Source organism: Primulina eburnea, chromosome 7 (assembly GCF_022965805.1).
Source record: "Primulina eburnea isolate SZY01 chromosome 7, ASM2296580v1, whole genome shotgun sequence".
NCBI lineage: Eukaryota > Viridiplantae > Streptophyta > Magnoliopsida > Lamiales > Gesneriaceae > Primulina > Primulina eburnea.
In genome coordinates, this window is record NC_133107.1 from 8,015,521 (window position 1) to 8,031,629 (window position 16,109).

Consider the following 16,109-nt stretch of genomic DNA (forward strand, 5'->3'; position numbering starts at 1 on the left):
ATATATCGATACCATACTGAGGAGACTCTCTATGGAGGAGTCCATGAGAGGATATCTCCCAATGACTCATGGTGTGAATCTATCAAAGTCTATGTGCCCTAAGACTAATGAAGAGATAGAAACCATGAGCCGCATTCCATATGCGTCTGCCATAGGCAGTATTATGTATGGTATGATATCTACTCGACCTGATATTGCATATGCACTGAGTGTTGCAAGACGATATAAGTCGAATCCCGGTCTATTCTTAAGTACTTGAGAAGAACTAAGAATTTGTTCTTTGTATACGGGAGTGGAGAACTAAAATTGGAAGGCTACACTGATTCTAGCTTCCAATCAGATGTGGATGATTTGAAATCAACCTCTTAACTTGTATTCAAGCTCAATGGTGGTGCTGTCTCTTGGAAGAGTTCCAAGCAAGACACCACAACGGATTCAACCACTGAGGCCGAATACATAGCTGCATCGGATGTGGCAAAGGAGGGTGTTTGGATGAGGAATTTCATCCAAGAGTTGGGTGTCATTCCTCAAACAGTTGATCCAGTCCCGGTCTACTGTGACAACACCGGTGCCGTAGCGCAAGCAAAGGAACCGAGGTCTCATCAGTGATCCAAACATATTGTAGTAGCCCGAATTCTAAATTGGGTAATTTAACGGATTAATGGTGATTAAGAAGGTTTAATGTGTAATTTTGACCGTGGTCATGATCGGAAGGACCGAAGATGGTTCGGAAGCAACGAAGGGTTCGGAAGATCCGAAGTGGGTTCGGTGGATCCGATCATGAGGTGTCAAGAGTTGATCGACACGTCAGTTTGCATGCAAGTTCGGAAGGTCCGAAGTGTCGGTTCGGAGGATCCGATCATAGTTCGGAGGATCCGAAGTGTAAGTTCGGTGGATCCGATCATGAGGTGTCAAAAGCCGATGGACACGTAAGAGTTCGGACGTTCCGAAGAGGGTTCGGACGATCCGAACATGGCCTATAAATAGTGCTCGGATTTCCTCATTTTGACTCGCCAATTCAGAGAGTTCCAGAGCATTTCAGTCGTTTCTGACAGGTTCTAGTCTTTTTCCGAGGTTCGGGCACTAGCGGGGAGCTGCTGGTCTTGTAGCGGAGCTGTGCTCTAGTTGGGAGCTAGCGGCATCAGCGGGCTAGCGACGGACGAAGGCTTGGATTAGACCTGTTGTCTGGTTGTTCCAGTGGGCTAGGTTGCTGTGATAGAGGTACGAAAGTACTATCCGAGATATCCTGGTTGAGTATACATTCATATATGTGTTGCATGATTATGTGGTGCATTGTTATATGTCATATGATGCATGCTATTATGTCACGTTTATTACTGCACGTTGCATTTCACGTTGAGCCGTATCTCCTTCGAGATAGCCTTTGCTGTTGAGCTGTATCTCTTTCGAGATAAGCTATATCTTGGGGCCGCTCAGCCCTGTCTTGTGGACGCATGGACACCGAGAGTACACAGTGGCCGACGGGTCGGGAGGGCTTCGGTGGTCCGGGACATTTTAGGTCCACGTCCGTCTTGTAGTGGATGCAGTGACCCAGAGGTGTACCGCGCGGCACTATCCACTTGGCGCCTCTAGACTGAGCATTGTTGAGATCCGTTTGTGACTCCTGTTTCTTGACTACCCCGGTATCATGATCATAGCATGTGCATTTCATATAGGTCTGTATACTCATACTTTTGTACTGGGCGTTCTTATCGCTCACGTCCTCGGTGTTGTTTATTCTTGGACACCCCATTCCCTCGGGGCAGGCCTCAGGTTGGATGGCTCAGGAGGAGCAGGAGGACGTCAGTGAGTAGCCGATTGAGTTTAGTTTATCGGTATTGTTTTGTTTCGTTTTGGTTGTACCGGATATTTGATTTGAGTTATTCTAGATTTCGATTGGGTTGTATAACTATTGTCTTTGGCCGTATTTCCGCTGTTATCTCTGATTATTGTTGATTAGGTTAATTGCATGCTTAGTTCTTGCTTAGTAGGTGATTCTGGAACGGGTCACTACACATATACTGAGGAAGTTCCACATAATCCAGGAGATTGTGGGAAGAGGAGACATATCGGTAGAGAGAGTATCTTCCGCAGATAACGTTACTGATCCACTAACGAAGCCCCTGCCAGGACCATTGTTTGAGTAGCATCGCGAAGCAATAAGTCTAAGATCTATGGGTAGTTGGCTATAGGGCAAGTGGGAGATTGTTAGAGTAGGTGCCCGGCAAGCCAACTTGTGGCTCGGACTTTATTGACTCTAATGTAAAACAATCTTTATTTTAATAATATTTTACGATTTTATTCGATTATGGCATTATACTTTATCTGTATACCCATGCAAGCTGCATAGATAAAGTCCTTGAATATACAATAGGTACCATGAGGTCTGCGACTCCACGTAAGATCATGAAACTCATTAGGAAGAGTACCGTATATTCTAAACAGGTTCCTAGTCGAATCAGCCGCCTAAAACAAGGATAAAGGTCGCTCGAGCTCGAGACTAGCATCTGTGATGTAAACACCATGTTTCATTGGTAAGGGCATGGAGATGTCCATTCACACAGATGGGTGATCATATGATGATGCACTGAACAACCCTCCCTCGGACTGTCCAAGTGGTTCTCACTTATCGAGTGGAATAGTCCGAAGTTATGGTTGTACACCATTAGTCCTTTGACCCGGGACAATGTAGGGGCTATACGTACTAGCATGCACTTTGATCCGTTTACCGACTCCATTGAGGGTCATCAGGTGGCGAGGTTGGGTGTAGTTTCGAAATACGTAGGAGCAAATGCATTGTAGTCGGGGATTCACCGTTCGCCTACGGGTGAAGATATCCTATGTGATCTGATGAGTTAATAGTGCAAGGAGTCTCTGGCCAGAGCAAGAAATGTGCTTTAGGGAAAGGTGTTTTCCTAGTTGCACATACCATGCCACTATTAATACTCAAAGATAAATCGCATCGTTATCGAATTCATATGCAACTCTCGATGTACCAATGGTTGCAGGTTCGATCGGTATATATGTGTTGAAGGGACCGTACTGTACGCTAACCATGACTAAAGGTTCTTGCAGGCACTATCAGTGATACCTAGGGGACCATGGGGCGATGCTACTAGACGCTCTTACCATGATCCGATGGGTGCAATCAGAAATGAGTTCTGACATTCTTGATCAAGGAGTTGATGAAAAGAATGGGGTTAACTAGGGTAAACCCGAATAAGAATAAATGTTATTCTGAATCACATGGAGATGTGAACCCACGGCTAGCTGTATCCCTGAACCATTGAGGGTCACACAAGTATCAGATTCTGTGTTCCCGTTGAGATAGTCGAATTTCAAGGAGTTGGAATTTGGCGACTATAGTTTGATGGAGATCAAACATGAAGCTTATAAAAGAGTTTATGAGCCGATTCCATAGGATGAAAGAAGTGGAAGTTAGCATTATTGCTAAATAAGGAAGGAGAGTGCAACTGCCTGTTTTGTGAAGGAGTTCACTAAAACTGGCAGCTGCCAAATATAGTAACTGCCATATATGGTAAGTTCTAAATTTGGTAAATGAAAATTTTGATCTTCGAAATTTTCGATTTTCATTATATGAACAAGACTTGTATCCTTGGTACATCGGCGCTCTCGGATCGTCGATCAGGATTATAATGAGTTCGGAATCAATTTTTTAGTGAATTTGGAATTTACTAATTAAATGATTGTGTCAGTAGTGGTGACTACTAACATGCACAAATTCTCATAAATATTCTAGAGGAGTCTAGAATTAAATTAACTGATGAGTTAATTTATAAATTAAATAATAGTTATTTAATTTAATATAATATACATGTATATATATTTTATATGGTGATATAAAATATGTGTATATAATATTATTATAATATCATGTATTATTAAATGTTAATAAATACATTATATATTAATTATATGAGAGTTTAAATATAATGAAATTATTAGAGTCCTTGTGGGAGAGAGACTCCTAATTAGATTAGGAGTCTCATTCTATAAATACACAATTAGGGCTCCTTGTTAGGGGATGAATTTTTGCACACAAAGCAAACAAAATTCTCCTCCCTTGATAAAAGACTCTCGGCCATATTGAGTCAAAAATCAAATTGAGTCTTGTGATTTATTTTTGATTAATGACTTAATTATCTTGGTTAATGATTGATTAAGAATCAATTATTAAAATTCATGATGATGGATCATGGAACTCTCGGCCAAGAAAGAAAATTTTGGTGAAAATTTTGGCCACTTTTTATCTTCTACCGCGACGCCGCTTCGTATCCGGATTTTAGAAATTCGGAGATTACAGTCTCAACGCACAAATCGTTTGTGATTTCTAGTGCAATCCAAGCGAGGAATATAGCTTTTGATCGTGGACCTAATTAGGCGATCAAAGGAGAAGAGCCGTTCGTAGGGATCTACAAGAAGGGCTATATCCGCCTCAAACCGGAATAGTTTGGAGTCCAGCGTTTAGAACGCAAAGGTATAAATTCTAAACACCCTATGAATGATTTGAACGCACGACGCCCAAGAACAAAATTTTAAAACTTCCGCTGCGTCTTGTGAAAGGGGATCGGTTACGGTGACCGGAAGCGCAACGGAAGTTCAAAAATCAAATTTTTAGGGAAAATTTTCGGCCACCCCATTTCTTTGTGCAACAAATACAAAAACACACATAATGTCATACATAGGGTGTTTTAGAAATATACCTATCAATCTTTAAAAGATTGATTGTGGCTCCAACTTTGTTGTTGAACAACAAAGCTCTTGTATGGCAAGAAAGATCTACAAGCTCCACCTTTCTTTTGGAATCCTTTCTTCCAATCAAGCCCACCACCAACTAGGTAGATCCACCTTACACTTGCACTAGAAAATGTATGGCATTTTTCTTTGAGAAGTGAGTGTTTTTCTCCAACAATTGAAGAACAAGAAAATGAGAGAAAAATGGAGAGAATATGTGTGAAGTTTCGGCCATGAGGATGCAAGAATGAGGGAGGGGAGACTTGTCTTGGTAGTGGAAAAAGTTGTCCCAAAAAGTTGCATGCCATGCCTTGAAAACTCAAAAAGTAGTCTCCCAACCTTTCACCTCCCATGCATGCATATTATAAGGTTTTTATCAAAATAAAAACCATGGACTAAATTTAATTATCTCAAACATATTTGAGACTAATTAAACATTACTTGAATTTACCCAAGTCCCACTAGTTAAATAATTAATTTAAATTGAGCTCTACAAGACTCAATATAATTTAATTAATTCAACACTTGAATTAATTTAATTATTTTGGACTCTACTAGGTCCACTAGTGTTTAATTAATTCAACACTTGAATTAATTTAATTTAGTCCATAATAATGTTTATGAAAATCACAATTTTCAAATACATTATTCACTTGGCCAAATTTTAATTTAGGAACACTTCCATAAATCAAAATTTACATTTCTCTCATAGAAGTCACACTTCTATTTTTCTTTACACTTATAAACTCATTTATAAGCCGTTCAACACATTGAACTATTTTCTCCTTTATAGAAGTCATACTTCTAATTTTCCTTACTCTTATAAACTCCTTTATAAGCCGTTCAACACATTGAACTATTTTTACTTCTCAACGGGATCTAGAAAGCTAGTACTTGTGTGGCCCTCAATGGTTCATTGATACAACTAGCCGTGGGTTCACATCTCCATGTGATTCGGACTAAACATGTCCTTATTCGAGCATACCCCAATTGCTCCATTCTTACTTATCAACACCTTGATAATAAGAACGTCAGAACTCAAGTTTGATAGTACCCAACCAATCACGTTAAACGCCTAGCAGCATCGCTTACGTGATTCCCTAGGTATCACATGATAGTGCCTGCAAGAACCATTCAATTATGGTTAGCGTACAGTACGGTCCTTGTAATGCCCGAATTTTGAAAATGTGATAGTAGTTGTGATGGTTATGACCTTACGTTATGGTATGAATGGTAATGAATGTTATTGAATGGAATAGATAATTGATGGGAAGAATCAAATGTTGAATTTGAGCTAAATAGGTGATGGAAGTGCAGAAACGGTATGAAAAATATGGCAGTAGTTGTGGTTTTTAGCATAATTTTTTGTATATTGATCCAATTGATGTGAGGCCACTTCCATTAGAAAGATATGACATAAGGCTATAACTTTCCAGTTTTGCGTTTTGGTCAAATCATTAGGGAAGACGAGCCAAAAGCGCCCCGAAGTGTGTCGTGCGTATCGTCGTTCCTATAATGACACATGTTGGGAGATTTAGCATACCCTTTTACTCAGAACTCCAAATGATCTGAAATTTTGAGGGGTTAAAGAAAAGACATAGATCTACAACTTTGTAGTTTACCACTTTCGCAAATTCCGAAGTTAAAAAGGTGTTTTGGACAGAATACGGCGCGCCCCTGCGCCAGATTTCGCGCGATAGCGCGCCCGGGCAGTATGGTGCGCGCCCAAGCACCAAATCTCGCGCTATGGCGCGACCTATACTGATTTTTTTGTTGTTTGGGGCAGAATGGAGCGCGCGGTGGCGCCAAATCCCGCGCTATGGCGCCCACCACATATGTAAAAACGTGTTTTGAGGTTTGGATGGTATATATTAGCTTGGGGAATGATTTTTTTATCATTTCTTCTTATCCTCATTTCTTTCTATCGGTTTAGAGCTAGGGTTCTCTTCTTTCTTTTCATTTTCTTCATTTCTTCTTCAATATATGGGAGATTGTTCAAGGAAATTATGAATGAAGTTAGATTTGTGATCCTCTCTCCAAGATCTTCAAGATGGAGTAAGTATGTTATATTTTTATTCAAGTTTGGAAATGGGATGAAGTTTAGAATTGATGTTTGTGTTGATATTTGAGATATTGGAGATGTTGAAATTGTGTTGGTTTGAATTTAAAATGGAGTTGAAGCCAAGGGAGAAGTAAAGGAGCTAACTCTTTAGCACGCACGCCACGTGTTTGACAAAATGATTCAATGAATGTTTTATGGCATATTACGGTTAAGAAATGATACGGATTACTTCTTTACACAATTGTTGGAATTTGAGTTTTCTTGAATATCTAATTTGCGGATATTGATTTGAAGCCATATTGAATTGATTATGAATTTTGTACAGAAATTTCTCTGTTTTGATAAATGATCCGAGTTCTTGAGTTATAGTAGAATTCAAAGGTTCAAGACTTCTCACCTACACATTTCGATCTTCCTTTGGTAATATTTGAAAGGTATGTTACGGTCGATAACATACGAGGTAAAAGTATCATTTTTATTTTAAATTGAAAACTCTTTGGCTTGATGAACTATTGGTGATTTGATGATGGTTGTTGTATTGAGATGAGTTGATTATGATATCGAGATGATGATATTGATTTGCATCATGACATTGCATATTGAGCCACTTGTTGCTTCAGATTTGATATGGCGGAGGTCGCCTTGATTTATTGATTTGTTGGACGTATGGGGCTATAGTTGAGTTGGCATAGTGTATGCGGAGGTCGCTGCTATGGCCTGAACACTCTCTATAGGCGCACCATAGTCTTGGGATTGTAGAACACAGCAACCCACCTCGAGCGGATGAGTCGGTGGATATTGCTGGGAGATTCTCTATCCTTGGGTACCCTATGACCAGATGATTCACTTGATCTTGAGATTTATTGATAGCCCACAGCTTCTGATCATGCATTGCATTATATTGCATCTTTATGAATTGTATATGAGATATTTGAAATTTTAATTCTCATATGTTATTGATTGTATCATACTGGGTTTATACTCACCGGCATGTCGGCTACCTCTTGTTTTCATGTGCTTGACGGTAGGTGAGGCGAGGCTTGGGATGCCAGAGTCAAGCTCCAGGCGAGGAGATGCGAGTTAGAGTGGGATTCTCGGGTCTTAGGAGCATTTGATGATGTTGGGAAAATTTGGTTCACTACTTTATTTTGGAATGTTGAAAATTATATTTCAAACATTTGAGAACTTTAAATTATTTTGATGACGTTATGTGGATTTGTGAACAACAAATTATGTATTTTATTAAATCATTTGGTTTGTTACTTTTATAATTATTGGTATTAGATGTCGGACCCGGGGCCCCACAACAGGTGGTATCAGAGCATAAGATATTTGGGAACATGGTAGATCGAGTCAATTCGAATTGCTTGATCATGTGATATATTTGCTAGCATTTTCATTGTGCTATGATGTGAAATACATGATTTAAATTGAGATATTATATTGTTGAGCTTTTTTCGAGATTTTTGAGATTGTTGAGTCTCAAGAGCCAGAGATGATTGATACAAGATTGAGATGATTATGATATTGTGATTTTATATGTGTTTGATCTATTTTATATCAGACATGGCTACTCGAGGTAGAGGTCGTGGTAGACCTAGACAGGACATACCAGTTGCACAAGATCAGGGTAGTGCTACTCATACTCAGATGGATATAACTCCGACTCCGATGGAGATACTGTTAGCCAGATTTCAGTCTTTGCACCCACCGATGTTGAAGGGTACCGAGAATGCATTAGAGTGTGAGAACTGGTTGGAGAATATAGATCAATTATTTGAATCTCTTGAGTATCCAGATGATCGTAGAATAAAGTTAGTTGTTCATCAGTTATTAGATGTTGCTAAGAGTTGGTGGATCATGACCAAGAAAGCTTTAGAGGGGCGAGGTACGATTGTTACCTGGGATATTTTTAAATCTGAATTTTATCAGCGTTTCTTTCCTACCTCTTACAGGAAAGATAGGGGAGCCGAGTTTGCAAATTTAAAGCAGGGAAATCTGAATATTGAGGACTATGTTGCTAAGTTCTCGAATTTACTGAGATTTGCTCCTCATGTAGCATCCGATGAAGAAGCGAAGGCCGATCATTTCATAAATGGTCTTAATCCTGATGTCTTTACCCTGGTTAATACTGGAAGGCCTAACACTTTTGCTGAGGCTCTTGATCGAGCCAAGGGAGCTGAAACTGGAATTATTAGGCAGAGAGGTTTTCAGTATTCGCAACGACCCCAACAGCCACAGTTCCGACAGCAGTTCAGACAGGGTAATAGTGGCGGTAACAGTGGAAATATTAGAGAGCCGTTCAAGGCTAGAGGGAAGCAATTTAAGAGACATGGCAGTAATTTTTCAAGTTCTAGTGGATCGAGACAGTCTGGTTCAGTTCAGAGTACTGGTTATTCAAGTCCGACTTGTGGTCAATGTGGTGGTAGACATTATACCGATCAGTGTAGAGGAATCTCAGGAGCTTGTCACTTGTGTAACCAGGTGGGACACTATGCTCGAGTGTGTCCTAACCGTGGCAGTGAAATATCTCAGAGTGGGGGATCATCGAGACAGACACCTCATCAGAATCGTCAGAACCCTACAGTTAATTCCTATCAGCAGTCAAACCGGTCAGATCAGAACAAACAGAGTGGTAGCCACAGGGTAGGACAGCCACCTAGACAACAGGCTCGAGTTTTTGCACTCACTGAGGATGAGGCACATAATGCTCCAGATAATGTCATTGCAGGTAATTGTTTTATCTCAGGTTATCCTGCTTATGTTTTGATGGATACTGGTGCATCACATACTTTCATAGCTGAACACTTTGTCACATTGCATTCGTTGCATTCTATACCATTATCATCTACCTTATCTATTTCTACTCCACTGGGCAAAGTGATGAGGTCAGCTGAAATGATAAATGGTTGTGAATTTCGTTATGAGGATAATGTTATTGAGCTTGATTGTATTTTATTGGAGATGTCTGATTTTGACTGCATAGTTGGCATTGACATGTTGACAAGATACATGGCTACTGTAGATTGTTTTCAGAAGGTTGTTAAGTTTAAGCCTGATATGACAGATCACTGGACGTTCTATGGTAAGGGTTCTCGAGCTAAGATTCCTTTGATATCTGTTTTGTCCATGACTCGTTTGTTGCAGAAAGGAGCCGAATGTTTCTTGGTTTATGCGATTGATATTTCAAGGCCAGTACCTAAATTGGCAGATATTGCAATTGTTAGTGAATTTTCAGATGTATTTCCAGATGAAATTCCAGGATTTCCTCCAGTCCGAGAGGTTGAGTTCAACATTGAGTTGATGCCAGGTACACAGCCTATTTCTAGAGCTCCTTATAGGATGGCGCCAATTGAACTGAAGGAACTAAAGGAACAACTTGAGGATCTATTGGCTAAAGGATATATAAGACCAAGTGTTTCACCTTGGGGTGCTCCGGTTTTATTTGTGAAGAAGAAAGACGGGTCTACGAGGCTTTGTGTCGATTATAGACAGTTGAATAAAGCCACAGTAAAGAATAAGTATCCTTTGCCAAGGATTGATGATCTCTTTGACCAGTTGCAAGGTTCTTCAGTATATTCTAAGATTGATTTAAGATCCGGATATCATCAGTTAAGAGTTAGAGAGGCAGATGTGCCTAAGACTGCTTTTCGTACCAGGTATGGGCATTTTGAATTTTTAGTTATGCCTTTTGGGTTGACCAATGCACCTGCGGTATTTATGGATTTGATAAACCGTGTGTTTCAACGGTATATAGATCAATTTGTTGTGATCTTCATTGATGATATTCTTATTTATTCAAAATCTGAATCTGAGCATGCCGAGCACTTGAGAGCTGTTTTGCAAATTTTGAGAACTGAAAAGTTGTATGCTAAATTATCCAAATGCGAGTTTTGGTTGGATAGAGTGGTTTTCCTTGGACATGTGATTTCAAGTGCAGGTATATCAGTTGATCCGAGTAAAGTTGAGGCAGTCATCAATTGGTCTAGACCGACATCAGTTCCTAAGGTACGTAGTTTTATGGGTTTGGCAGGCTATTATCGCAGATTTATTGAAGGATTCTCACAGATTGCGAGGCCAATTACCCAGCTAACACAAAAGAATGCACCATTTATTTGGTCGCAAGCATGTGAGGCTAGTTTTGTTGAACTTAAGAAGAGATTGACTAGTGCTCCAGTTTTGACTATTCCATCAGGTGTAGGAGGATTTACAGTGCACACTGATGCTTCACATCAAGGACTGGGTTGTGTATTAATGCAGCATGGCCGTGTGGTTGCCTATGCTTCTAGACAGTTGAAGCCACATGAGTCTAGATACCCGGTGCATGACTTGGAATTAGCAGCAGTGGTTTTTGCCTTAAAGATTTGGCGTCACTATTTGTATGGGGAGAAATTTGAGATATTCACTGATCATAAGAGTTTGAAATATCTCTTTTCACAAGCTGAGCTGAACATGAGACAGAGGCGTTGGTTAGATTTGTTGAAAGACTATGATTGCGAAATAAAATATTATCCAGGAAAGTCTAATGCAGCAGCCGATGCTTTGAGCAGAAAAGTATGTAATATGTCTTTGATCACTAGCAGTGTATCTGATCTAGTAGAAGAGTGTTGTCTTTCTGGTTTGGATTTTGTGGAAAATACTCAACCTGTAAGAGTATTTATGATTCAGGCAGAACCCGAGTTGTTTGTTAAAATTAAAGAGGCCCAAAGATTAGATCAAAGTATTCAGAAATCAGTTGAACTCGTCAGATCAGGACATCAATCAGAATTTCAGGTCAATAATGAGGGTATTTTGTTTGTGAATGATCGTATTGTAGTTCCTAATATTTCAGAGTTGAGGATGCAGATTTTGCGTGATGCTCATTGCAGTAAATTCAGTGTACACCCTGGAAGTAAAAAGATGTACAATGATTTGAAGAAACAATTTTGGTGGAAAAGAATGAAATCTGACATAGCAGAATTTGTATCTCGTTGTTTGAATTGCCAACAAGTGAAAGCAGAAAGAAAGCGACCAGGAGGTCTTTTGCATAGCCTTAAAGTTCCAGAATGGAAGTGGGATCATATCACCATGGACTTTGTCACAAAATTGCCGAGGTCGTCGAGGGGTTGCGATGCAATTTGGGTTATCGTTGATAGATTAACCAAGTCTTCATGTTTTATTCCTTATCAGATGACATATAGGCATGATCAGATGGCCAGATTGTACATCAGAGAAGTTTTGAGATTGCATGGTGTTCCTAAGTCAATTGTATCAGATCGTGATCCCAGATTTTCTTCTCATTTTTGGCAGAGTTTACAAGAGGCCCTTGGTACTCGTTTGCATTTGAGTACAGCATATCATCCTCAGACAGACGGACAGTCAGAACGTACTATTCAGACATTAGAGGATATGCTGAGAGCTGTAGTGATGGATTTTGGTATTGGTTGGCAGGATTCGTTACCACTTGTAGAGTTTTCTTATAACAACAGTTATCAAGTGAGCATTGGAATGTCACCATTTGAAGCATTATATGGCAGGAAATGTAGATCTCCTCTGTATTGGGACGATTTATCTGAAGCACCAATTGTAGGACCTGATATGATAAGAGATATGACAGAGAAGGTGAAATTGATTCAGAGTCGTATGCGAGCTGCTCAGGATAGGCAGGCTAAGTATGCGAACATCAGGAGACGACCATTGATTTTTGAGAAGGGTGACAGAGTTTTTCTGAAAATATCTCCTTTCCGTGGTACAGTTAGATTTGGAAAGAAGGGTAAATTATCACCAAGATTCATAGGTCCGTATGAGATTTTGGAACGTGTTGGTGATTTGGCTTACAGATTAGCTCTTCCTCCTGCATTATCAGGTGTTCATGATGTTTTTCATGTGTCCATGTTGAGGAAATATCATCCAGATACTTCTCATGTACTTCCACCCGATGAGGTTGAGTTAGATCAGACTTTGAGCTACATTGAGAGACCGATTCAAATTCTAGACAGAAAAGATAAGAAACTTAGAAATAAATTGATACCGTTGATTAAAGTACAGTGGAACAGACATGGTGTCGAGGAGGCAACTTGGGAATTAGAAGATAAAATGAGACAAAAATATCCAGAGTTATTCAAATGAAGTACGCTTCTACTCTCGATTTTAATTTCAGTATTGACTATTACATGATAAACTTGAAAGAGATGATTGATTTCGAGGACGAAATCTATTTTTAGAGGGGAGGAATTGTAATGCCCGAATTTTGAAAATGTGATAGTAGTTGTGATGGTTATGACCTTACGTTATGGTATGAATGGTAATGAATGTTATTGAATGGAATAGATAATTGATGGGAAGAATCAAATGTTGAATTTGAGCTAAATAGGTGATGGAAGTGCAGAAACGGTATGAAAAATATGGCAGTAGTTGTGGTTTTTAGCATAATTTTTTGTATATTGATCCAATTGATGTGAGGCCACTTCCATTAGAAAGATATGACATAAGGCTATAACTTTCCAGTTTTGCGTTTTGGTCAAATCATTAGGGAAGACGAGCCAAAAGCGCCCCGAAGTGTGTCGTGCGTATCGTCGTTCCTATAATGACACATGTTGGGAGATTTAGCATAACTTTTTACTCAGAACTCCAAATGATCTGAAATTTTGAGGGGTTAAAGAAAAGACATAGATCTACAACTTTGTAGTTTACCACTTTCGCAAATTCCGAAGTTAAAAAGGTGTTTTGGACAGAATACGGCGCGCCCCTGCGCCAGATTTCGCGCGATAGCGCGCCCGGGCAGTATGGTGCGCGCCCAAGCACCAAATCTCGCGCTATGGCGCGACCTATACTGATTTTTTTGTTGTTTGGGGCAGAATGGAGCGCGTGGTGGCGCCAAATCCCGCGCTATGGCGCCCACCACATATGTAAAAACGTGTTTTGAGGTTTGGATGGTATATATTAGCTTGGGGAATGATTTTTTTATCATTTCTTCTTATCCTCATTTCTTTCTATCGGTTTAGAGCTAGGGTTCTCTTCTTTCTTTTCATTTTCTTCATTTCTTCTTCAATATATGGGAGATTGTTCAAGGAAATTATGAATGAAGTTAGATTTGTGATCCTCTCTCCAAGATCTTCAAGATGGAGTAAGTATGTTATATTTTTATTCAAGTTTGGAAATGGGATGAAGTTTAGAATTGATGTTTGTGTTGATATTTGAGATATTGGAGATGTTGAAATTGTGTTGGTTTGAATTTAAAATGGAGTTGAAGCCAAGGGAGAAGTAAAGGAGCTAACTCTTTAGCACGCACGCCACGTGTTTGACAAAATGATTCAATGAATGTTTTATGGCATATTACGGTTAAGAAATGATACGGATTACTTCTTTACACAATTGTTGGAATTTGAGTTTTCTTGAATATCTAATTTGCGGATATTGATTTGAAGCCATATTGAATTGATTATGAATTTTGTACAGAAATTTCTCTGTTTTGATAAATGATCCGAGTTCTTGAGTTATAGTAGAATTCAAAGGTTCAAGACTTCTCACCTACACATTTCGATCTTCCTTTGGTAATATTTGAAAGGTATGTTACGGTCGATAACATACGAGGTAAAAGTATCATTTTTATTTTAAATTGAAAACTCTTTGGCTTGATGAACTATTGGTGATTTGATGATGGTTGTTGTATTGAGATGAGTTGATTATGATATCGAGATGATGATATTGATTTGCATCATGACATTGCATATTGAGCCACTTGTTGCTTCAGATTTGATATGGCGGAGGTCGCCTTGATTTATTGATTTGTTGGACGTATGGGGCTATAGTTGAGTTGGCATAGTGTATGCGGAGGTCGCTGCTATGGCCTGAACACTCTCTATAGGCGCACCATAGTCTTGGGATTGTAGAACACAGCAACCCACCTCGAGCGGATGAGTCGGTGGATATTGCTGGGAGATTCTCTATCCTTGGGTACCCTATGACCAGATGATTCACTTGATCTTGAGATTTATTGATAGCCCACAGCTTCTGATCATGCATTGCATTATATTGCATCTTTATGAATTGTATATGAGATATTTGAAATTTTAATTCTCATATGTTATTGATTGTATCATACTGGGTTTATACTCACCGGCATGTCGGCTACCTCTTGTTTTCATGTGCTTGACGGTAGGTGAGGCGAGGCTTGGGATGCCAGAGTCAAGCTCCAGGCGAGGAGATGCGAGTTAGAGTGGGATTCTCGGGTCTTAGGAGCATTTGATGATGTTGGGAAAATTTGGTTCACTACTTTATTTTGGAATGTTGAAAATTATATTTCAAACATTTGAGAACTTTAAATTATTTTGATGACGTTATGTGGATTTGTGAACAACAAATTATGTATTTTATTAAATCATTTGGTTTGTTACTTTTATAATTATTGGTATTAGATGTCGGACCCGGGGCCCCACAACAGGTGGTATCAGAGCATAAGATATTTGGGAACATGGTAGATCGAGTCAATTCGAATTGCTTGATCATGTGATATATTTGCTAGCATTTTCATTGTGCTATGATGTGAAATACATGATTTAAATTGAGATATTATATTGTTGAGCTTTTTTCGAGATTTTTGAGATTGTTGAGTCTCAAGAGCCAGAGATGATTGATACAAGATTGAGATGATTATGATATTGTGATTTTATATGTGTTTGATCTATTTTATATCAGACATGGCTACTCGAGGTAGAGGTCGTGGTAGACCTAGACAGGACATACCAGTTGCACAAGATCAGGGTAGTGCTACTCATACTCAGATGGATATAACTCCGACTCCGATGGAGATACTGTTAGCCAGATTTCAGTCTTTGCACCCACCGATGTTGAAGGGTACCGAGAATGCATTAGAGTGTGAGAACTGGTTGGAGAATATAGATCAATTATTTGAATCTCTTGAGTATCCAGATGATCGTAGAATAAAGTTAGTTGTTCATCAGTTATTAGATGTTGCTAAGAGTTGGTGGATCATGACCAAGAAAGCTTTAGAGGGGCGAGGTACGATTGTTACCTGGGATATTTTTAAATCTGAATTTTATCAGCGTTTCTTTCCTACCTCTTACAGGAAAGATAGGGGAGCCGAGTTTGCAAATTTAAAGCAGGGAAATCTGAATATTGAGGACTATGTTGCTAAGTTCTCGAATTTACTGAGATTTGCTCCTCATGTAGCATCCGATGAAGAAGCGAAGGCCGATCATTTCATAAATGGTCTTAATCCTGATGTCTTTACCCTGGTTAATACTGGAAGGCCTAACACTTTTGCTGAGGCTCTTGATCGAGCCAAGGGAGC

The 16,109-nt window shown here is 39.4% G+C and overlaps 1 protein-coding gene across 1 annotated transcript; it reads left to right on the forward strand.

Moving 5' to 3' along the window:
* Positions 1–8,383: 8,383 nt before the first annotated feature.
* LOC140835660 (uncharacterized) lies at positions 8,384–15,092 on the forward strand. Its single transcript, XM_073201060.1, has 3 exons — positions 8,384–8,705; positions 8,877–9,548; positions 14,958–15,092. The coding sequence occupies exons 1-3, from the start codon at positions 8,384–8,386 to the stop codon at positions 15,011–15,013; spliced, it is 1,050 nt and encodes a 349-aa protein (XP_073057161.1). The 3' UTR covers positions 15,014–15,092.
* The last annotated feature ends 1,017 nt before the right edge of the window (positions 15,093–16,109 follow it).